The sequence below is a fragment of the Perissodus microlepis genome, chromosome 15 (assembly GCF_051167445.1).
Source record: "Perissodus microlepis isolate ML-2025 ecotype Zambia chromosome 15, ASM5116744v1, whole genome shotgun sequence".
Classification (NCBI taxonomy): Eukaryota; Metazoa; Chordata; class Actinopteri; order Cichliformes; family Cichlidae; genus Perissodus; species Perissodus microlepis.
The window spans coordinates 3,794,836-3,817,500 of NC_140475.1; the positions used below are offsets into that span (position 1 = coordinate 3,794,836).

The 22,665-nt window shown below is 41.2% G+C and overlaps 2 protein-coding genes across 2 annotated transcripts in view; one reads left to right on the forward strand and one right to left on the reverse strand.

Annotated features, from left to right (window-relative positions):
- Positions 1-380: 380 nt before the first annotated feature.
- Positions 381-9,421, reverse strand: ubxn2a (UBX domain protein 2A). Its single transcript, XM_084953383.1, has 7 exons — positions 9,295-9,421; positions 8,846-8,907; positions 8,506-8,617; positions 6,632-6,741; positions 2,508-2,645; positions 2,025-2,186; positions 381-1,295 (listed from the first exon to the last, which is right to left on the reverse strand). The coding sequence occupies exons 2-7, from the start codon at positions 8,887-8,889 to the stop codon at positions 1,112-1,114; spliced, it is 750 nt and encodes a 249-aa protein (XP_084809509.1). The 5' UTR covers positions 8,890-8,907; positions 9,295-9,421; the 3' UTR covers positions 381-1,111.
- A 2,633-nt stretch (positions 9,422-12,054) lies between these two features.
- The window catches only part of atad2b (ATPase family AAA domain containing 2B), a 67,681-nt gene continuing 57,070 nt past the window's right edge, over positions 12,055-22,665 (forward strand). The window contains exons 1-17 of the mRNA XM_084953376.1: positions 12,055-12,275; positions 14,006-14,172; positions 15,061-15,092; positions 15,197-15,344; positions 15,670-15,769; positions 15,875-16,004; positions 16,187-16,336; positions 16,477-16,552; positions 16,714-16,815; positions 16,904-17,015; positions 18,008-18,123; positions 18,458-18,632; positions 18,802-18,890; positions 19,617-19,776; positions 20,754-20,844; positions 21,072-21,383; positions 22,058-22,214. Of these exons, the coding sequence (XP_084809502.1) occupies positions 12,177-12,275; positions 14,006-14,172; positions 15,061-15,092; positions 15,197-15,344; positions 15,670-15,769; positions 15,875-16,004; positions 16,187-16,336; positions 16,477-16,552; positions 16,714-16,815; positions 16,904-17,015; positions 18,008-18,123; positions 18,458-18,632; positions 18,802-18,890; positions 19,617-19,776; positions 20,754-20,844; positions 21,072-21,383; positions 22,058-22,214 (2,216 nt within the window). The 5' untranslated portion in view covers positions 12,055-12,176. The remainder of the gene's footprint in view (positions 12,276-14,005; positions 14,173-15,060; positions 15,093-15,196; positions 15,345-15,669; positions 15,770-15,874; positions 16,005-16,186; positions 16,337-16,476; positions 16,553-16,713; positions 16,816-16,903; positions 17,016-18,007; positions 18,124-18,457; positions 18,633-18,801; positions 18,891-19,616; positions 19,777-20,753; positions 20,845-21,071; positions 21,384-22,057; positions 22,215-22,665) is intronic.

Genomic DNA, 22,665 nt, shown 5'->3' on the forward strand with positions numbered 1-22,665 from the left:
TGAGGCCAGTGCTGAGAGCTTGGCTACAGCACACACACACAGACACACACACGTAAAACCAAACACGTCACATACAAAGAAACACAAGGTTTAATAGTCAAGAAAGAACCGTCTGAATACGATGTTTGTGTTTGCAGGCAGTTTTTCCGTGAATCAGCATCAGATGTACGCTTAAGTGTCTTAAGCACCGCTGTGATGTCATCATTCCTCATCAGTGAGCCCTCCCTCCCTCCCTAATCTAAATCCCCTATTAGGACTGTAAATGCCAGCACAGATGTGGAGTAAGGTGCAGCATTGGTGCTTAAGAGTCCAGCCATAATCGCGTATCTGTCATCAGTAGTGAAAGCACAGCTAAACAAATGATATTAAAACAACACCAATTCAATTAGATCAATTTATTAAATGTTAAAACAAAAAAATGCAAAATTTTAAGGATTTTTTAAAATTTTATTTTGTCATACCTTGACATGTGATATGTCGTCCAATGATTTGGTCAAATAAAACAATGCATTTGACCGAAAGAAAAATCATAACACTACGGAAGGCAAAAACTGATAGAGATTAAACAGCAAGGCAAACATAAATACTTCTTTTGTATCACAGTACTGTGCAAACAAAAAAATCACATGTTTGTAAACTTAAAACCTCAGTGTATATATATATATATATATATATATATATATATATATATATATACTGCTGACTGTGCAGAAAAGGTGGTAAATCACAATTTGGGAAGACTTGCTTGGTGGTGATGGTGGTGGGATTTTGCGTGTGTGATGGGGCGGATGGAGGTTTTACACGTGGCAGATTAAACAGATGGAGATCCCTTGGAGGACCATCTGCATGGGCGACAGCTATATAGTTTTTCAGCAGATTTAAGAAGGTCTGACGACAGGTAACTGCTGTCCTCCAGAGGAAGGACAGCACCTTTTGAAACTAAGCGATTATATCGTTAATAAAGTTTGAGCTAATCCCACACAGGGACAGCAGAAGGAGACAGCAACTGTCAAATGCGAGTGCTGTGGACCTTGAGATTGCTATCAGGGGGACACAATGAGTCAGTGAGGGGGAAAAGCAGCGTGCTGTGTGAATTATGGGCTCGTGTTGGTCAGGAGTGTCCAAATGGAGCCTGTGTGTTCAGGGGTCTCTGTACAATGACAGCGTTGGCCAAATCCGCTTCTTCCAGACTTAATTCTTTGTCGGTGAGCTCTCGGAAAGGAAGAGACGTCGTCAGGACGAAAGGTGGGCAGCTCCTCTGGCAGCGTGACACGAAATCATGAACATCAGCGATCCTGGAGGAGAAAAAAATATAAATAAATTAAACATCAAGACTGGAGATTTAAAAAAACTAAACAAACAAACTGCCATCGTAAATACAGAAATGAACATGTCTGCTCCTATTAAAACTTTCCCAGCCAAGTACTCCAGTCCCTACTGTGACACGTGACTTCTGTATGAAGCACTATACTAGTACCATCATATATTATTAATAATGAGGCCCCAGTGTATACGAAGCAATCCTATGTAAGGCCTGCTCCTCACGCTGCAGGCTGGAAGGGTTCAGTCCTCTCCATCCATCCTTTGCTTACTAACCCTGTTATATAAAAGCTGCACCAGACTTACGCAATCCCTCTCAGGGGATTTTATAGATCCACGCTGTTGCTACATCTCAGATTATGTTTTCTGCTGCCCCATGCACTGTGGGGCAGGGGGACGTAACATGCAGCATGCCTCCAGCCTTTAACTCCAGCAGCCTAGAACAGAGCATTACGTAATCCTAACCCCCACCTACTTCACCACCTCCCAAGCTAGAGCAAACAAAAATCTTTTTTCATCCCTTCAACCACTTCTTTTTCCTGCTTGAGATTATGGGATTTACATGCAGCGCAGCAGGAGCAGAAAAGTGTCAAGATTCCTCTTACACAGCGCAGTTAGTCGGTCTTTAATTTGCTGATTCTTTCTCTTATTTTTGTCCTTTGATCAAACCGAAGATCGAGATGTGGCGTATTGGCGATACGTACCGATGCGATAGGTTAAACCTCTGCACCAGTCTCCTGCCGTCGGCCAACCAGATCTGCAGGGAGGTGACGGGAAGGGCGTGGTCTAGTGTTACCATGGGAATAGGAGGAGATTCTCTGTCCTCGTGCACAGATGGTGACCTGGCTACTACTCTGGGTGCCACACTGGGAATGGACAGAAGATAAATAGCAGATTAACCACCAGTTTAGAAGTGCGCACGCCAGGTTCACCATGCACACCGACGCCAGGAAAAAAAAAAAAATCTCATGCAAAATGTTTGCAGACTCTTTGTGTCAGTGATGGTGCAAAAATGTTTTGGTGCTCAGCTTGACAAGCAGACTTGTCTGCTGGGCCAGATTTGGTTGTGGGGTTTTTGATATTTTGATTTAGAGGGACACCTAGTGGTGCACGGTAGTCTTTAAATCTTGAGCTCACACTGCACAAAATACAAAAACAATAGGACATTCACAGCGACAATCTCTCACCTGCCAAGTCTGTATCCTCGACCGCTGAAGGGATGAAAAGCCTTCTTCTTGGGAACGTAATTTTCCTCTGTCAGATCTTCCACGCTAATCTCCAGCTCCTCCTCTTCTGCTCTGCTCTCCCACTCTGCCGGAAGCTCCCTGGGATAGATTAAAGATCCGGATTGGAGTCCAGTCAGATCAATCAATATGACAAATGAGCTGCACTAATGAGCTTTATCTAGCTTCAAGTGTCGGGCTTTGGTCAGCAGGGAGAATATCTTCCCTGCTAATTTCATCATGGGGGAGTGATCAAAACCAGTGAATCGAACCAAGGAGAGATGTTACATGTGACTTACATTCAGGCTTAGTCTGTCCCTCCTTCTTGTATGTGTGCAGCACATATAATTTAAGTAGGTCTGCATCAGTGTTCCCAAAGTGAATGGGTTCAAAAGTAATCAGACAATTGCCTACTTAATATTCCTTGTCCAGCCCTTTGACATTTTGTCATTAGCCCATGATGAAAAGAGCTCCCGTTGATTGATTGAGAGCTGTCTTTTGGATTGAGGTGGCTACTCAGGAAATTGAGAAAACGGCAATCAAGCAGGTATACCAAGAAGCATGATTGGTTATCATCACTAAACTCTGGCAAGTAGGTTTGATAATGGACGTAGATATGGTATTTAAACATATTTAAACTAAAGACAAAGAAAGAGAGAAAATAAAAAACTACTTCATTTGGCATTTATTCAAAGCAATCTAACACTGCAGGCTCTGATTGAAATCAATAAAGTATTAACCCACGCCGGCGGTCTCAACTGAACGGGTCAATGCTATTTGAACTGACGTTCATTAAACACTTGGCTGGTGTCGAGGAGAAGTGGCCCACCTCTAATTCATTAAAACCTTTTTTTTTTTTTTGCATTTTGATATTGACTTAACTTCTGACACCACAAACAACTTTGGGTCATGCCCGTGCCTGCCGTGGAGCCATGCCCAGACAATGCATTCATCAAGCAGCGGCAGCTACTACACACTTGTTAAAGCAGTTGTAAAATGTTGCTTAGTGCTCACTGAGCGATAATGTTATGTTTTTGGTTTATGCATGTGAGACATGGGGAACCTGTCCACTGTGCACTCTGCTTTTTGCACCATAACAGCTGTGATGGACATTTTACAGATAAATTCAGCTGAATTGGTGTTTTTAGCCGTCCTGATTGTTTTAGTATAGGTGTGTTTTTGGTAGAAAAAAATCAGAAATTAGTAGAACGTCTGCCACTTCTTTTTTTGTCCTCCCCTTGTCCAGTTTCCTGAATATCTTTAAGGTCAGACCGCACACCATGCAAAGATATGCCAAGCTTTAGGCTAATAGATATATGGAAATCATCTGGTTGGTGTTATTATTGAGATTTTATTGGGCGACCGTGGTTCAGGGGGTTGGGAAGCGCATCTGTAACCGGAAGGTCGCCGGTTTGATCCCTGGGCTCTCTGTCCTGGTCGTTGTGTCCTTGGGCAAGACACTTTACCCTACCGCCTACTGGTGTTGGCCAGAGAGGCCGATGGCGCAATATGGCAGCATCGCTTCTGTCAGTCTGCCCCAGGGCAGCTGTGGCTACAACTGTAGCTGCCTCCACCAGTGTGTGAATGTGAGAGTGAATGAATAGTGGCATTGTAAAGCGCTTTGGGTGCCTTGAAAAGTGCTATATAAATCCAATCCATTATTATCTTCCTCCAAACCATCAACGTGTCTTTTAGACCCCATTCCTACAAAACTGCTCAAAGAAGTCCTGCCATTGATTAATTCTTCGATCTTAAATATGATCAACCTATCTTTAATGGTCGGCTATGTACCACAGGCCTTCAAGCTGGCTGTGGTTAAACCTTTACTCAAAAAGCCATCTCTAGACCCAGCAGTCTTAGCTAATTATAGGCCAATCTCCAACCTTCCTTTCATATCAAAAATCCTTGAAAGAGTAGTTGTCAAACAGCTAACAGATCATCTGCAGAGGAATGGTTTATTTGAAGAGTTTCAGTCAGGTTTCAGAGCTCATCACAGCACAGAAACAGCTTTAGTGAAGGTTACAAATGATCTTCTTATGGCCTCTGACAGTGGACTCATCTCTGTGCTTGTCCTGCTAGACCTCAGTGCAGCGTTCGATACTGTCGACCATAATATCCTATTAGAGCGATTAGAACATGCTGTAGGTATTACAGGTACTGCACTGCAGTGGTTTGTATCATATCTATCTAATAGACTCCAATTTGTGCATGTAAATGGAGAGTCCTCTTCATACACTGAGGTTAATTATGGAGTTCCACAGGGTTCAGTGCTAGGACCAATTCTGTTTACATTATACATGCTTCCCTTAGGCAGCATCATTAGAAGACATAGCATACATTTACACTGCTATGCAGATGACACCCAGCTCTATCTGTCCATGAAGCCAGATAACACACACCAATTAGTTAAACTGCAGGAATGTCTTAAAGACATAAAGACCTGGATGGCCGCTAACTTTCTGCTTCTTAATTCAGATAAAACTGAGGTTATTGTACTCGGCCCTGAAAATCTTAGAAATATGGTATCTAACCAGATTCATACTCTGGATGGCATTACCTTGGCCTCCAGTAACGCTGTGAGGAACCTTGGAGTCATTTTTGACCAGGACATGTCCTTCAACGCACATATTAAACAAATATGTAAGACTGCTTTCTTCCATTTGCGCAACATCTCTAAAATTAGAAATATCCTGTCTCAGAGTGACGCTGAAAAACTAGTTCATGCATTTATTACTTCCAGGCTGGACTACTGTAATTCATTATTATTAGGATGTCCAAAAAACTCACTGAAAAGCCTTCAGCTAATCCAAAATGCTGCAGCAAGAGTACTGACAGGGACTAGAAGGAGAGAGCATATTTCTCCTGTTTTGGCTTCCCTTCATTGGCTTCCTGTTAAATCCAGAATTGAATTCAAAATCCTGCTCCTCACATACAAGGTCTTAAATAATCAGGCCCCATCTTATCTTAATGACCTTGTAGTACCATATCACCCTATTAGAGCACTTCGCTCTCGCTCTGCAGGCCTACTTGTTGTTCCTAGAGTATTTAAAAGTAGAATGGGAGGCAGAGCCTTCAGTTTTCAGGCCCCTCTTCTGTGGAACCAGCTTCCAGTTTGGATTCGGGAGACAGAAACTATCTCTACTTTTAAGATTAGGCTTAAAACTTTCCTTTTTGCTAAAGCATATAGTTAGGGCTGGACCAGGTGACCCTGAATCCTCCCTTAGTTATGCTGCAATAGACGTAGGCTGCCGGGGGATTCCCAAGATGCATTGAGTTTTTCCTTTCCAGTCACCTTTCTCACTCACTATGTATTAATAGACCTCTCTGCATTGAATCATATCTGTTATTAACCTCTGTCTCTCTTCCACAGCATGTCTTTTATCCTGTCTTCCTTCTCTCTCCCCAACCGGTCGCAGCAGATGGCCGCCCCTCCCTGAGCCTGGTTCTGCCGGAGGTTTCTTCCTGTTAAAAGGGAGTTTTTCCTTCCCACTGTCGCCAAAGTGCTTGCTCATAGGGGGTCATATGATTGTTGGGTTTTTCTCTGTATCTATGAAGCGCCTTGAGGCGACTTTTGTTGTGATTTGGCGCTATATAAATAAAATTGAATTGAATTGAATTGAATTGAATTATTTTTCACATATTCAACTAAAAATAAGAACAAATGAGGTGCTTCAGAGAAAAGTCATTTCTCCCTAACACTGATAGCACATCTGCTCCACAATGAGCACAAAATATAAATAAATATGTTTTATATTTCATTTTCGGATGACTTTGCTCTTATTAGGAGAAATGTGTTAAATTTATGTTACAGATTACTCAAAAAGATATTAAGATGATAAGAAAAATGACACCATCTTGCCATTAACTTTTCACTGCCTGAGGAACAATAAGAATTACACTATTAGTCTGAACACTCCCTTCTCATCAGTGAGAGAACACTATTTGAGGTCGTTAAGCCACCAAGAGTAATTAAAAACCATGATTAAAGCCTAGGATTTGATGGCCCTCCTTTGTGGTAAGGCAGCAAAAATCTAACTGAAGACATCGTTAAAACAGGAAGGTTATCCTGTTTCAGCCAGTCGACTCACCCCCTTTTGATGGCATCCAGGAACTCTTGATTCTCTGGAATGGAGTAGCTGCGAAAGTCCTCGTCATTCACAGTGAAGCCGTCCTTCCACAGCCTCACCACCATCTCCACCTGGAACGAAAGCAAAAAAAACCCCAATCAAATAGGCCTGACAGGATTCAGAGATAAAGTCGCCACACAGCTGTTAACCTCGGGAGGTCGGACTTTTACTGTGGACTGTTTATCCTGGCAACGAACGGGTAAACAAAATATCCTGTGATCACTGAAGCCTGGGGCTTGTGCTTTCAACTGAGATTTGCCTGACAGAGCTTGGCGAGAGTTCTCATTTGGAGAGTCTTACGCCATTTTCACTCACGCACCGCAGGCCATTGGAGGAGAACGTGAGCATGCAATTTTCAACGCAATGAAACAAATGTTTAGCCTGCCGGGTCCCTATTACAAAGGCTTTGTGAGGTTCGTCTGGGCACGTGCCAGAAAAACTACAGGTAATAGTTCAGTGATTTCCCTGCAGGCAAGTGCGTCCTTCTCCTGCAGTATCTGGTCAGGCAGCACCGTCGTCTTAACCAAACAGATTCTTTGTTACGTCCTCTTGGTTTGTGCTCTTGGCTTTGAAGCTTAGAAAGTTACTTATTGAATACTTTGATCTGGCACTTAGCTAGATATGTCCATTTTATTTAAATTGCTATGATGCAAACATGAGACTGTTTTTATGCTCCACTGGGACATGTATCCCATAATAACTTGCAATAAAGAAAAAAATGTAAACAACAGGAGGTTAATAAGCACACATTTGAATGTCAGCAGAGATGATTCTGCCTGACAATGTCATTAAAAATGTAAAATTGGAGCATTAGCTATTTCAAAATGTCATTTAACTGCTTTATATTGAATCGATGTATACTGAGTATATGTGACACATGAACTCTCTTATGCAGCTTTCTTGCCATTTCTTTAATTATTCTTCAGTAATAGTTCTCCAGGCTTCTTTAACGACATTCAAAGCTCTTCTTTGGCTGTCTTTTGTTCACCACTGGTTGAAATGCAGTCCTAAACCATGACAGTCTTTAATATGTTTCACAGATGGCTGTAGACACTCACTGTTCTACCTCTTTCCTGACCCCTCCATTTCTCTCCCCATTTCCCTTCCTTAACAATAGCTTCTTGACAGCCTGAGACACTGTGACCATTTCTGATGAGGCTTCAATGAACAGTACATAGGTCAGCTGAAGGATAGAGACATCTCCCGGGTCCTGTGTTAGGTCTTTTGCTGGGTTTTTCTCAAGGACATTACTTTCAGATTTTTTTTATTCTGTACTTATCCAGTTTCCTCAAAACTTTAACATTTTGGGCTAATAGTCCTAGAGGAATTACTTTGCTGGTGCAAAAATACTATTTATACCTCTCTTGTGGTGTTATCTTTGGCATTTTTCATAGTTTCAACTAAAGAAATGTGAACAAATTAAGTGTTTTTGCCTTAATGATGCAAAAATTGATTCTTTGCTAAGCTGTCAATTATTTATAGACATAACACTAGTTTCACTCCTTAAGTTTGATGCCTTTTTCTACTTAAATGCATTAAGTGGCTTAACAAACAAAAATAACAATCCTGTGAAAATAGTCAGATACAAGGACCGGACTGAAAATGAGTGAAAAAGCAGCCAATGAGAACTACTGATGAAAACCAATTTTAAAAAATGACAAGTGAGTCTGGCTCCTTGGAAGCATAAATGTAAACAAATGAGGTGTGGCTTAAGACTCTTGCATAGTACTGTGTATACTTTACTTAAATGTTGTGTTATTACTAGTCTATAAGCTCAGAAATGTAGGCTGGACATTTGCAGAGATCTGGCTCTCAAGTGTGAATTTGTCTCTGACCTTTGAAGTCCCTGAGGCATCGTAACAGATCTTCTCCACCTCATCGAGGAGGTCTTCCACAGAAAAACTACGACTCATTGGAGCTTCCTCTTCATTGTCCTCACCGACCACCCTTTATGAGAAGAAAGTGCAGGCATTCACTCATCATGCTTATTGAATTCAGTCTACAGTCACAAGCGTTAATGTGCAAGACCTTGCAAAGCAAGTTCACACACCCCAGAATATGTTATTATTATTATTTCCAACCCAGTTATTTTCAGATTATTTCACATCCACGGCATCAATTCAGTTACAGGACTTCATTTGCCTAGAAGTGGATTTAACAAAGAGAATGACTTACCATTGTTCATCTTTTTCACTCTCCACAGTGTCAGTTTCTTTCATGTCTTTCTATGTTTCCATCTAAGAAACAAGCGAGCACACGCACACACACACACTGTTTTAAAAGCGTGGTTGATGTTCAATATTTTGGGGGGTAACCTTTTATTGTCTTAGCGGCGTATTATGTACACGTGTGCAGTAAAACTGTGCTACACCGCTTAAAAATGACCTAAAACTGATCATTTTTATAAAGCATTACGTGATCGATCGATAGCCAGACAGCCAAGCTGCCTGCAGCTTTATCGTTATTTATGCAAGTGGGCGGCAGAAAGCGATGGACCCGCAAAGAGCAAAACACACACGCAGGAGCCAACACCGGTCGTAAAAACGAGGATTATATGTCAGCATAAACACAACAGATGTCCATTAGCATGCGCGCATAAAGGGTAAGGTCGAATAGTGAATTACCAGTCCGTGTTTTAATCGGTTAATCCAGGGCTACACATCTGTAGCCATAAGTTTCAGGGTAGCGGCGCTTCTGCTGAGCAATACGTGTGACGTAACAGTGCCGTAAATCCACTCCCGATGTCGCGGTTGTACACTCTTCTGTGCTGAACTCAGCAGATCTTCTCTCCCAGCTGAAACTCACGATACAGTATTAGATGGCATAGAAAGCCCACTGGATCCAAACTTGTGTGCGTTTGTTTCTATTTAGAGGTAAGATGTCTCATATGGCTCAACTCTATGGGTCAAAATACAAAACTAATTAATGACTCACTAATAAACACGCAGGCAAACAAACAGACAAAAATAATTTAATATAGTTTTCTGGTACATTTTCTTGTAGAAGCTTCTCATACGCCCTGAGGACCAAAACTACCAAAATTATAAATGAACAGGTAAATAAATCAGTAAAAAAACAAAAAACAAATAACTTTTTTTTTTTTAAAAAAAAACCTATCTTACTGAAACGCACAAAATCTCTTTTTGGCTGTTTTAACTGAGGAACAGAGCAACCAAACCTGGGACACAGGTACATCTTCCACACTGGATGTGATCACATTGCTTTGAAGCTGACAGGTGATTGCTTATGGACATTCTAGGCTCCAATACATTTATTACGATATATTTACTACGTTAATCAGTGACATCCCGCACTCAGTAGTTTCAGTCACTCATTTGGAAGTTTAGAAAAATTTGTCTTGGATCCAGCACTCTATACAACATCACTGGTTATTTTACTTGTAGTTGCTTCAAATGCCTGAATGTAAATCACTTTCTGTGGCCTGTAGTTGCCAAATCGCTGTGAATTGCTTCCTGTAGGGGTACAGCTTTGGGCCCCTCAAGGTTCTCATCTATATCACATATTATGTTCCCTAAAACCACCTCTCAACAGGTTTTAATGACCCATTTGTAGCAGTTATACACTTAAATTACCTTTCACGTGCATGACACCACTTTCACTGTACAACAATAACATTTAAATTGTTGCCTATTTGTTATTGTGACACAAAACGTGAATTCAACACATCAAATATAATTTTATAAAAGATCTTTTTATTTTTCCCCATTCATTTGCTTACTTATTAAATGTGCCTCGTATTTATGAATTTGGCATACGTTTATACTTTTTTGACATAATTATAGACATTGTGCTTGAGAAATAATATAGCATCCAAGGTGGCATGTTCAGTATAAACCACATCCTTAAACTTATTTTCATTATCTTTGAATCAATTATCATTGCTAGCAAATGTATTATTGTAGTATTTTCACTACTTCTAATAAAAGTAGTAATTTAAACTTGACATATGTTACATCAATTACTAAGCAACTACACAGCGAAGAAGGTGATGTATGGTGTGAAAAACAGGCTGTATTTCTGAAATTACGCTAATGAGAGATTAAAAAAATGTTTAAAAATGAAAGGAAGCTCTTGATGGTAACAGAATTTAGTTTAGGTGTGGACTTAAATTATATCCAGGAAAATATGTTTGGTTAACATGAAATCCATGCCTGATCTTAGATGGCGTATCAGTGGAGAATAATTTCAGTGACCCTTGACCTTTTCTGCATTCCCATACCTTCTATTAAACTCTATGAGAACATATAAGCACAGGTAAAGAAATTTCATTTTTCGATCATCTAACCGATATTTCGATGGCGAGATAATGAACTGGACATGTGAATGAATCGTCTAGTTCACTTCATTTGAAATCGACAGCCTGGCTGGAGTGCATTGCCCACTTATGCTCAGAACAGGGTACAATGATTCCTGTTTCCATGTGAAAGGTTTAGATTTTCTTACATTTGTATAAAAAATATTTATTTGAGATATCAAATGGGAATATTTTATGGCACAAGGTTCTTAAGAAAAAAACAACAACATTTTGACATTGATTTTTAGAAACCATTGCTTGAACCAAAAAAGAGGAAAAAAAGAAGAAGAAAAAAAAACAAAACAGATGGCTAGCACAGTTGCATCTTGACTCGAGCCAGAAATAGAACAGAAAACACACAAACAGTCATTTTTACTTGTGGGGATAAAATGACAGGGAGTGCAGTGAAAGAAGCAAGGCTAAAAGCATCAAAGTGAGAAGAGATTATTATTAATTCAGCCTCTTCTACTACATACTTGGAGGTCACAAAGAATTCAAAATTTGATAGTCAATACAATTCAGCCCTGTCTTGCAAACAAAAACAGTTTTTTAGGTTGTAGTAATAATAGCTTGTGTGATTATTTGAGTTTTAAAGATTCTGATTGCAGCTTTACAGGGCAAATCTAAATATTTTTTATCATTCACAGACCTTTTACATTTGTTGATGTTTTAATATATATATATTTTTTGATGAAGACAAAGAGTGAATTGCTGCACATACTGGGCATCCTGGAAAAAAAACTGCAGACAGTTTGTATGATAAAGTGCAGGCTGCCCACTTCCATCTGTTTTCCTGCTGGCGTCAAGTGTACCACCTTTTGTTATTTGGTGACTTATCGTGCTTTAATAGTACTTAGCTGATTAACTGACTGTCCCCAGTGTACAATACAAGTACTTACCCATAGTAACATATCTGCATTAAGAATTACTGCCTTTGTGATATAAAGTATCCATGTAATAACAAAGATAGTAGGTCTTTTGGTGGTAATCCAGTCAGCAGAAATGAATGCACCTGCCAAACAGACTTAGAACCACCACACACAGAGAGAGAGGGAGAGAGAGGCGGGGAGATAGAGAGGTAGACACAGGGAGAGAGAGAGATGGCGCCTCGAACTCGATCCTGCTCTCACTGAGGCAGTGTTTAGAGCCGGTTAGAGAGATTCAGTAAGGGGCAGACAAAAGAAAAAAAACATGGTGAACACAAGGAAAAGCTCACGGACTAGGAGCGGTCCATTCATCTCGTCGAGGACTAGGTCGTCGTCGAGAAACGAGCGAAACTCTGAGGAACATGTAAGCCGGTTTCTTTTCTTTACCGGCGAGCTAGCTGGCTGGCTAGTTTGGCTAGCTGGCTGCTAGCCTTGGCCTCAAGGTGCTCCACATAATGTATTATTCACAGCAAAATACGAGCAGTATAGACACTGACACCAACACAGTCACGCAGATACACAGTGCAAGACATGAATGCGGCTAGTCGTTTGCGTATCCTTCGCACTGAACGGATTGTACAGCTGTCAGATTACAAGCTAGCGATATGAACTGGCTATAGCTTCAACTTGAGTTCCCTTTGTTTTTGGCAATTTTAACCGGCTGACTTGTTCCACTGTTTTCACCATTAATTAGCCCACCCAATAAAGACAGTTGGGATTTTGACTCAAGGCTGTTGGCACTACTATGTGTCGCTATCCTCGAAGTGTCAGCTTACTTATTATCTCACATATGAAGGGAAAAAGCGATAGTTAAGCTAGCATTGTAGGTTATAGTTAGCCTAGCAGCTAGCTTACAGTGGGGGGAAGGGAGTCCCAGGTTCACAACAGTTGGCTGGCTCGGGTCCGTATTTAGCAAGTCTGAACTTGGTGAACTTTGAGTTATAAATGACCCAAAGACCCATGGGCAAGTTGGTTTTTAGACTGTCCGTTTAAAACACACTCGTGGAGTTAAATATTCCCATGTGTTCTTCGAAAGAATGATTTGATAAATGAGCTTTAGATTTTACTCCCGATCGCCCGACCTACAAGCTGCCTGACAGGCTTTGTTTCAAAATGTAAACATTGTGATTATGCAAGACAGGAAGGTATGTATTTCCGTAATATTTACGATTATTACGGCACTTAACACAGACAAAGAAATCATTTAATCAATGGGAAATATCTGTAGGTTGCTGTTAGCGCATTCCTGAGTTTTAGTGGTTTGTTGGACGAGTGGTGGTACGTCGCAGAATTGTGGGTCATGATTCATGAAATACGTAGCTCCGGTCCAGACCAATCGATAGCACCCGATATTGCACTGTGTGAGTGTAGAACTGCACTCTTTGTAACAGAGTTTTAACTTTCCCACCTTTTATTTACATTGCCATATCACAAGAAGTCAGTGTAGTGTTGTACTCCATGCAACCAGCCATTTTACTCTGTTAGCTACTTGTTGACCTTGTCAGAACTTGTCAGAACCGACTGTCCTGCTGTGACAGTGTTTGCAGAGTGATTCACATGTGGAAATGATTTCACGGTGCACCTCTTGGGCTGCCTCCATGCATTTCTTCACTCCTGGTACATCCTGCATTTTACAGTCTGTCTGCATCCATCTATCCACCCAGTCAGACAAACCCCTCTGTCAGCACTGCAGACAGTTGCCTATGACAACAGTGAGATATGCTCACATATCAGCGGGGAAGTTAGGCTGTGAAGGGCATGAGCATCAAGGGCATATGTCTGGTTGGTGCTGTGCTGAGATTCACAGGGTACATTGAGGAAGTGGGTTCAGGGCGTCTTGTTTCATGACAGTCCTCTATTCTGGATTTGACGCTCTCCGATCTTGTTCTCTTGTGTCCTCGATTTTTTTTTTCCCCGCCCCATGAAATATATTTTTACTTAATATTCAAAGAGACTTTGTATGCAGATATTTGTGAAACATTCTCTTTGTATTTGTTATCCTCTTTTTTCCTTTCCTTGTTTTTTCTGATTGTGTGTCACAGTTTTGCCTTCACTCCCCTAAGTTCTGGTGTTATGTGTGTGTTTGTCCAACAGAAGGAACCCAGCAGTGATGCGAGCAGTCCCAGCAGTCCACGGTTTGCACCGCCTTCCAAGCGCACACGGCGGCAGACTGCTTCTGAGCCAAGCTCCAGTGATACCTCCCCGTCCCCTCAGACTAAGGGCCAGAGGGTCAGCTGGGGCATTCCTACCTACTGCACAAGGTCAGCTCTTGGCCTAGTTTTTTTACACACATAAATTTAATTAAGCCAGAGTTGGTCAAGATGGATATTTTGTGGCTCTGGCTGTGAAACCAGAGTTGTATTGTTACATGTCATGTTTTAGTTCTGTGTGATTAACCAAATTTGAAATTATGATCAGTTATGATCTTGGCTTTTAACAGTTATGAAGACAAGATTATCTGGATAAAACAGTTACTTCTTTTTGCATTAAGTTTGCCTAATTTTTTAAAATGCAGTTTTCTTTGTTTATTTTCTTTTTAAGAGTTATTTCTTTGTATATATATTTTTTATTTTTCTTTAATACTTATTTCCTGCTGTTGTCAAGCATACATTTTTTTTTACCCTTACATAAAAGCTCAGACTCACTTGCTGTTTAGTTCAGCTCTAGCTGAGATGACCAAAAGAGAGCATGCATAGACCTGTTAAGAGGAAGAAAAACTTATAAGGTTTCCATGGGTAAACTTGGGGATGGATTATTAGAAGTTGGCCTCGTATTTGAGGGTCTTTCCTTTGGCCACCTGGCCCAGGGCTAGCTTGCAGGTCTCACAAGGCACACAAGTTCACTGCACCTTGAGGCTCCCCATTAAAGGCAGACTGGTAGCTGCACTCTTTACCCATGTCACCCACTAGCTCTACCTGTTTTTTGTTTTGTTTTTTTCTTCTTCATGGAAATTCAAATGTTCAAAAAAAATCCAGGTCACAGTTATCAACTAAAATAATTGTGATAATGATTTTTGGTTTAATCTTGTAGCCTTGTTGTGCATTGTGATCAGAAACACTTCATCCTAAGCTCCTAAGCAGTAATATGTGTGATTGCCATCTTTTGTGCAGCTGTCAGAATTATTTTCTCTTTGTTGTTTTGTTTTACAGACTGTCGTCTCGCATCATGCAAAATGGGCACGGTAAAGTATTTTCCCCCAGTTTATCCCTGTTTAAATAACAATCATCTGGGGAGCATATGATTAAAAAATACCAATTTTAATTGAATCTTCTATCTGTGCTGCAGCCCATATGAGTCACCGGAATGAGGAGAGCGGAGGGGGAGATCACTCTCATATGAATGGCCATGTGGAGCTGAAGAGGAGCTGTCGGGTGAAGAAGAGCCAATTTGAACACCTCAATCAAAGCCTGCTGTTTGACCAGCTGGTCAACAGGTAGCTTCAGGCAGTCATACTGTTGACATGTTTCTTTGCAACAGTGCTTTGAACAGAGAATGAGCTGGAAATGTGGTTAACCGGTTCATTTGAAAGACACATTCATTTTGGAACATATGAAAGTGGATCCTAAAAAAATATTCCTTATTAAATAGTATTTGCATGCTGTGTGTTGTAAGTTGTCACAGTGTTTATTGTTTCAGGGTTTAAGATGAAACATGAGTAGAGAGAAAAACATTTTTGAGATTCTGTACTCTGAAAAGAGAACACTTTAGACAAAGTTGTTATCTTGTTTCTCATTCTGTGTTGGTTTACGTGTGTGCAGCACCGCGGAGGCTGTTCTTCAGGAGATGGACAACATCAGCAGCATCAGGCAGAATCGTGAGGTGGAGCGACTTCGCATGTGGACCGGAGAAACTGAGGAGGTGAGCGAAGCAGTGGAGCGCCACACAAACCAGGGTTTGAAAAGTACCACTGCCTGATGATGCAAGGTGAATGCAAGTGTTGGCATTAAGGCTCTTCTCTTTTAGGAAAACATGGACATGTATTCACGGGTGAAACGCAGGAAATCCATGCGCAGGAGTACTTTCAACATGCCTGCGCATCACAAAGTCATGGGCAAAACAGAGCAGGAGGAGGAAGAGGAGGAAGGAACTGAAGGTCAGTTTACTATTAATGTTCTGCTTACGAATCAGTGAAGCAAGCAAGAGATCATGAAGTCGTTATGAAGTACCTCGTCTTAAACCGCATTAATCATAAAATTTTTTGATTGCTTAGTGTACTATATAATATTTTAAAAACTCAGTATTCTCAAATTTAAAGATGATACTTCTGGCTTTCAGAATCTCATGGTGAGGAAGAGGAGGAAGATGCAGAGGATGATGATGACGATGATGAAGGAGATGAAGCAGAGGAGGCAGGGGAGGAAAATGACAGGCCGTACAATCTGCGGCAGCGTAAGACAGTGCAGAGATATGAAGCACCGCCTATTGGTAAATATATGTATTTTCTGTATTATTCTTCAAGCTTCTAAATTGGTTTCAAATGTAATTTAAACAGAAAAAAAAATCACAGTAAGTGGAAATTATACCAGAGTGTAACCACTAATCATTTTTTGTTTCCCTTTTTTCAGAGCCAGTGAACAGAAAACAGAGCAACCCCTCACTTTTTGACACCCACAGATCCCCAGCGAGGAGAAGCCATATAAGGTGGGCAAACTGTGAAAAGCCCAAATCTGGTGCTCAACATATTACTGTCTTTTTCACAAGTAGCTTTTCACTAGTACGAGTAATGTGCTCATGAGGGGGGAAAAAGGAATGTCAGTGCGGAGTGATACAATTCTGACTCTTGATTTGTCACGCCTCCCCAGAGTGAAGAAACACGCCATTCACAGCAGTGACACCACCTCATCTTCTGATGAAGAACGCTTTGAGCGCAGAAAAAGCAAGAGCATGACTCGGGCCAGGAACAGGTGCTGGCTGCTGCCTTCTTTCTTCTTCCCTCAGTGTTTTTAACTACTCGGTTGTACTCACTTATTTCACTTGAATTTGTTGCAACAGGTGCTTGCCCATGAATCTGACGGCTGAAGACCTGGCTAGTGGGGTGCTGCGTGATCGAGTTAAAGTGGGTGCAAGCTTGGCTGATGTGGATCCAATGAACCTTGACCCTTCAGTGAGTGAAAATACTCCCAAGTTCCAAAACAATAATAGAACACAGTTTAGCCTGAATACTTGGGTTCATAAAAATTATTAGACAAAACTAAACGACCCAATTTTCTGAATTAAAATGTGACCTGTTATGCTTTTCCTTATTTAAAGTGGGGGATTGCCATATTAAACATAGCCAAAATTTCCATTAAAGAGTTCAGTGTATGGACACACTTAGAATGTACTTCAGGCTGCTCTAATAGCCCTTTTCCACTAGCATCTACTGGACTAAACGTGACTTGACTCTTTTCGGTGGTTTTCCATTACAATTAAACATCACAAAATATGTGTGCGGTCGTTACAGCCGTGTCCCGAAAGTCCTCTGACGTCATTTGTATGTAATGCGAATGGAGGGCGTTGAGATGATGGTATACCCGCTGCTCGGTGTGGGTTTTTGTCAGACTTGAAGACCACGGTGTTGTTTTCCTTTAGGCATTTCCCTCATTGCCGGGTTTCAATAATGGGGCTTTAGATTTTTGTGAAGGAGATGCTCTCATGACTCACGAGTGATGCCACCGACTAACCAATCAGTAGAATGCAGACTGTTGACGTCTCATTTTTGGATTGCCTCAGATTGCTTGGAAACCCGGCTGAGTAGGTACTAAAATACCTGGTACTGGGTACTATCACCTAATGGAAACCCCTAAAAACCGAGTCGAGCCATTCCCAGTTGATCCGAGTAAATACTAGTGGAAAAGGTCTATAAATGTCCCATACAATTTTCTTTTTCTACTCTTGGGTCTGTATGATGTCAGGGAGGAGGGATATCCTTCATTTGTTCAGCTCCATCTCTGAGCACAGAAACTCCACCATGTGATTTTCAAATCTTTTGTTTGCAAGAAAGAGCCCACTAGAAGAAAGGTGGCTTAAAGTCAGGAAGAGAGGTACAGCGCTTGCTTCCGACATTGGATAAACTGACTTAAAATATGTCTGTGGTTGTGTGTGTCTTCTCCCTAGGTAAGATTTGACAATGTGGGTGGTCTTAGTAATCACATACAGTCACTAAAGGAAATGGTGGTATTCCCTCTGCTGTATCCTGAGATCTTTGAGAAGTTCAAGATTCAGCCTCCCAGGTGAGAACTTACTGCAAGAATGTAAGGTTATTCAGTTCCAATTTATGCTGTGTTTTCTCGGGGAAAAAATGGGATTGTTACTTTAATGATGACATTATATTTATGCCTTTTGTGCACGATAAAAAAGTGTAAGCACTATTTGAAGTTGGTTAAGGGAGCATAAAATTGAGTTATCCCAACAATTTACAGCTTGAAGTACTATTAACATCAAATATTGATCAACCACAGGGTGAGAATTTCCGTTATGTAGTCATTTTAGAGATGAATCTAAAAAGTGGTGAGCTGTAATTATCACATAAACTAAGGTCCTATTCTCTCCCTGTTCTTTTTTTAGAGGGTGTTTGTTCTATGGCCCACCAGGCACAGGAAAGACCCTGGTTGCGCGAGCTCTTGCCAATGAGTGCAGTCATGGTGACAGGAAGGTTTCCTTCTTCATGAGGAAAGGAGCCGACTGCCTCAGCAAGTGGGTTGGTGAATCAGAACGGCAGCTACGCCTGCTCTTTGACCAGGTAAACCACTGCAACAGCACTCTGATGAGGTGGAAGACATTTTTTGATTCTGATGGCATGTTTTCAGTTCTTCTAGTTCTTTCTACTTAAACACAGGTAAAGCTAAGGAGTGTAATCATATATTGAGTTAAGTAAGCTTGACTTTGGTCCTGTGTGTGCTTTTGACCAGGCTTACCTTATGAGGCCATCCATAATTTTTTTTGATGAGATTGATGGTTTGGCTCCTGTTCGCTCCAGCAAGCAAGACCAGATACACAGGTAAGGCCAATGTGATTGTGACTGTCATTTTCAAAGATACACAGCTGCTTCATGTAAATGTAAAATGCCTAACCTATACAACACTGCTGCACATTAGCAGCAGTGGCATGTCTCTGCATGTGCAGTTCCAAACTGCTGTCTTTTTAACTACCAATAGGTGGCGCAGTTTTGCTAAAACTGCTGGCATTGTAGCTCCAATTGTAAATTAAATTTACTGGATATCTATTTTCCTGCTTGTCGTCAACAGAATTTGAGTTTCATTTGAGCCTTGGTCACAGTAGTAGTGGAAATCAGGAGACCTTCACTTCTGATTTAAACCACTGAATCTGAACTGTGCGTGGGTTAAGAGGCCTTTTATGTAAACACAGTTTGAAGTTGAGCCTTGCTTAAACAATTGCCTGCTAGAAAATTAAATATTTGTAACTGTGAAGAGTGCCATATAAACCACAGTTTATTCCAAAACGTGAAGAGTGTGTATGCTCTCTTTTTTTCATCCATGCTGCCACGCTTTAGTCAACAGAGCACAAGCACAGTTGCTCTTTGCACCACACTATTTTATTCAGTATGGCTGTTTAATGGACCAAATCTTTGTAGCATTTGCAAAAATAAAGCCTTGTTAATTTAGGTTGTACCAACTCATGACCCGTATCAGTATTGATTCAAACAATATTTGTTGTTCTACAACTGTCTGGCAGTTTTTGTAATTGCCTCCTTTTCTCTGTACAGTTCTATTGTATCAACTTTGCTGGCCTTGATGGACGGCTTGGACAGTCGAGGGGAGATAGTGGTCATTGGTGCTACAAACAGACTTGACTCTATCGACCCGGCACTCAGGAGGCCTGGACGCTTTGACCGGGAGTTTCTGTTCAGCCTGCCCGATAAGAAGGTAAGAAACATCAATACTGTATACAGTGGAAGTGTGCGCACAGTTGTTTCAATGACACCCAGCTGGAGATGGAAAATAATGCAAACATAATTAGTCTCTTACTCATAAGTCCTGTGACAAAATTAGTACACACATCCCGCTGGCTATTAAAAATCTCCTGTTTTTTTTCTCTTCATCCTCAGTGTTTGATGTTTTGAGTTAAGCATGTGGCAAAGCAGATGCTCATTAGCTTTCTAGAAAATTAAAATTCAGTCTCAGAAGTTACATTTTTTTTTCCCATACGTAATTGCTTTATTTAGCTCTTAGAGGCGGGAAGCATAAAACAATGTTGCGTGTGAGTAAAAGTGACAGTGAATCAGATGACCAGAACAGTGCAGGTGACTCCTCCCCATCGAGTCTGTCTAATGGGTCGCCTTGCATCGTTTGTCCACACAGTAGGATCACTGGTAATCAAAGGCTAATCTGCAAGCCAGTGGTGGCTTCTCACCGGTAGTAAGCTCTGAATGATTAGAGGATGGGAAAAAACACTCTCTCTTATGCAAAAGCGAGTCTTTTTACATGTTTTAGTTCTGCTATGTTCCGGTGTTGCCCAGGCTAGACAGCTTCATGAAATCCATCTCAATGATGCCAGTTGAATAGAAAGGTAGATATGATGAAACATGATGAAAACTCCTGCACTTTATTCACGATAAAAACCACTTTGTTCTCATTGCCCGATCATCAAAGCGGAGTCCTGTGGAGATGTTGCAGTGAATTGTAGGGTGTAGCTTTGGCAAACGTTTCAGCTGAACTCATTCACACACTTGGCTCTGTTTTGATCTTTCTCATTATGTTGTCAGTTCTAGATAGGGTGAAGGGTGCTTACATTTAATAGGTGTATTTATGGTGTGTTTTTCTGGGTTTCTTACCTCATGTTTTTGCTCCTTGTGTTTTATTTATCTGGGTTTTTTTCCCCCTATTCACTACTCTCTCTTCAGGCCAGAAAGCACATTTTGGAGATCCACACACGGGACTGGAATCCCAAATTGTCTGAGCCATTTTTAGATGAACTTGCAGAAAAATGTGTCGGTAAGAGTGATGTTTAAGTATAAAACATTATGCCAATTTTGAAAGTGACTGCAGTGTGTAGCTTTACTTTAAAGCTCCAGGTGTTCGGGTAGAACAATAAAAGACAATTGAAAAATTTTCACCATGAAGTGGCAGCAGCTCACGGTGGCTGTGCCAAAAGAGCCAGCGTAAAACCCTAATTAGGAAAACAAATGATTCACTAAGCTTTGTTGTTCTCTTTCTTACAGGCTACTGCGGTGCTGACATCAAAGCACTTTGCACAGAGGCAGCCTTGATGGCGTTGCGCCGCCGCTATCCCCAGATCTATGGCAGCAGCGTCAAACTGAAGCTGGACGTCGCCTCTATCGTCCTGGGGCCTGGCGACTTCAGCAAAGCAATGAGGACAATTGTCCCAGCCTCCCAGAGGGCTTTGGCTCCCCCAGGCCGAGCCTTGTCCCCAACCCTCAGGCCCCTGCTGGCCACTTCTTTCTCCTTGGTGCTGAAAGCTCTGCTCCGAGTCTTCCCCCATGCTCAGTGTACTGACAGGGACAACACACGCGGTAGGCGTCTGGAACCCAGGCACCTGTGGTTTCAATTCTATCATGTGTTTTCCTTCTCTTGCTGCTGTTTTTCCACTGTCACTCTTGCTCTTATCTCTCTTGCCACCTGTCTCTCTTGTTAGTTTGTTTTTCCTGTTGGTACTTTGTAGTATTTGATTATCTCTATCTCGTTCCCCAACCTTATTACCAAAGTGCTTTGTATTACCCTCACACAGTGAACATAGAATCTGTAGTGAAACATCTCCCCTGTGTATGCAGAAGTGATGGCACAGAGATTGGATAACTAGTCATCCTGTGAGCACTTCAATAACTCAACTCCCACTCCAGTCAACAGAAGACTGTTTACAGCAGATTAGGCTCGATGCAATACTCGACCAGTTGGAGATTGCTTGCAGGAATCGTACTTCTAAAAGCCATTAATGACATGAAAATCCCATAGCTGTGCATGATGTCAAATGGCCTAAACATCTCTACCTAATAAGCAGATTTGCTTTTTTTTTTTTTTTAAATTTAATTTTCTTGTTGAATTTGCTTCATTAACATCAGCAGCAGTGCTACTTTCAGGATTAAACTTTTCAGAAACAATTTTTTATGTACCCGTTTGCCATCAGTACACTGAGTAAAGCCAGGAAAAGTGAGTAGCCACATGTGTACATGATCAATGTTCCTCACAGTGCTAGGCGGTGACAATCATCTGCTAGAAGAGGACCTGTATAGCGACGATGACAATGAGGAAGGCTCTGCTTCCATTTATGAAGTCCAGCCTGCTGCATCCCCAAAGAGTCAGCTCACCTCTTCTGCAATGCACAGACCCTTCCTCCATTTCTCCTCGTGAGTTCACCAAAGATGGCTTTTATGTGCTTTTTTGTGCAAAGGCGCTTACGTGTCATAAACAACAGATGGAATGAATGTTGTGTCAGAAATTAACATCTTTTATCACAAGAATGCATTGAAGACCTACTCAGATAAAGAAACTTCACAGACTGTTCTACAGAACTGCATTTTCTAACGCTGAAGTTACAATAACTTTGTACAAACAGGTGCTATCGGTTCTCATTTTCGCCATTTAATTTGTGCTACAATAGCTCCAGTGAGCCTTGAAATACTGCTATCTCCTTAGATGAAGGCAACCTCTAAGGCAACAAATATACAGTTGCTCCACTGGGAGTATTTATTAACAATCCTCAGCTGTAGAGTCAAAGGGGCTAGATCATAGGAGAGGATGAAAGAGGAAACAGAAGGTGATAAGACGACTCACAAACCAGAATTGCTATTGCACCTT

Excerpts from the sequence above, each read along its gene's own strand:
- ubxn2a (XM_084953383.1), bottom strand. The coding sequence starts at position 8,889 with ATGAAAGAAACTGACACTGTGGAGAGTGAAAAAGATGAACAATG. Across the intron at positions 2,187-2,507 it reads CGAGGATACAGACTTGGCAG|TGTGGCACCCAGAGTAGTAG; the intron begins GTGAGAGATTGT and ends GTCCATTCCCAG. Across the intron at positions 1,296-2,024 it reads AGGTTTAACCTATCGCATCG|GATCGCTGATGTTCATGATT; the intron begins GTACGTATCGCC and ends TTTCTCCTCCAG.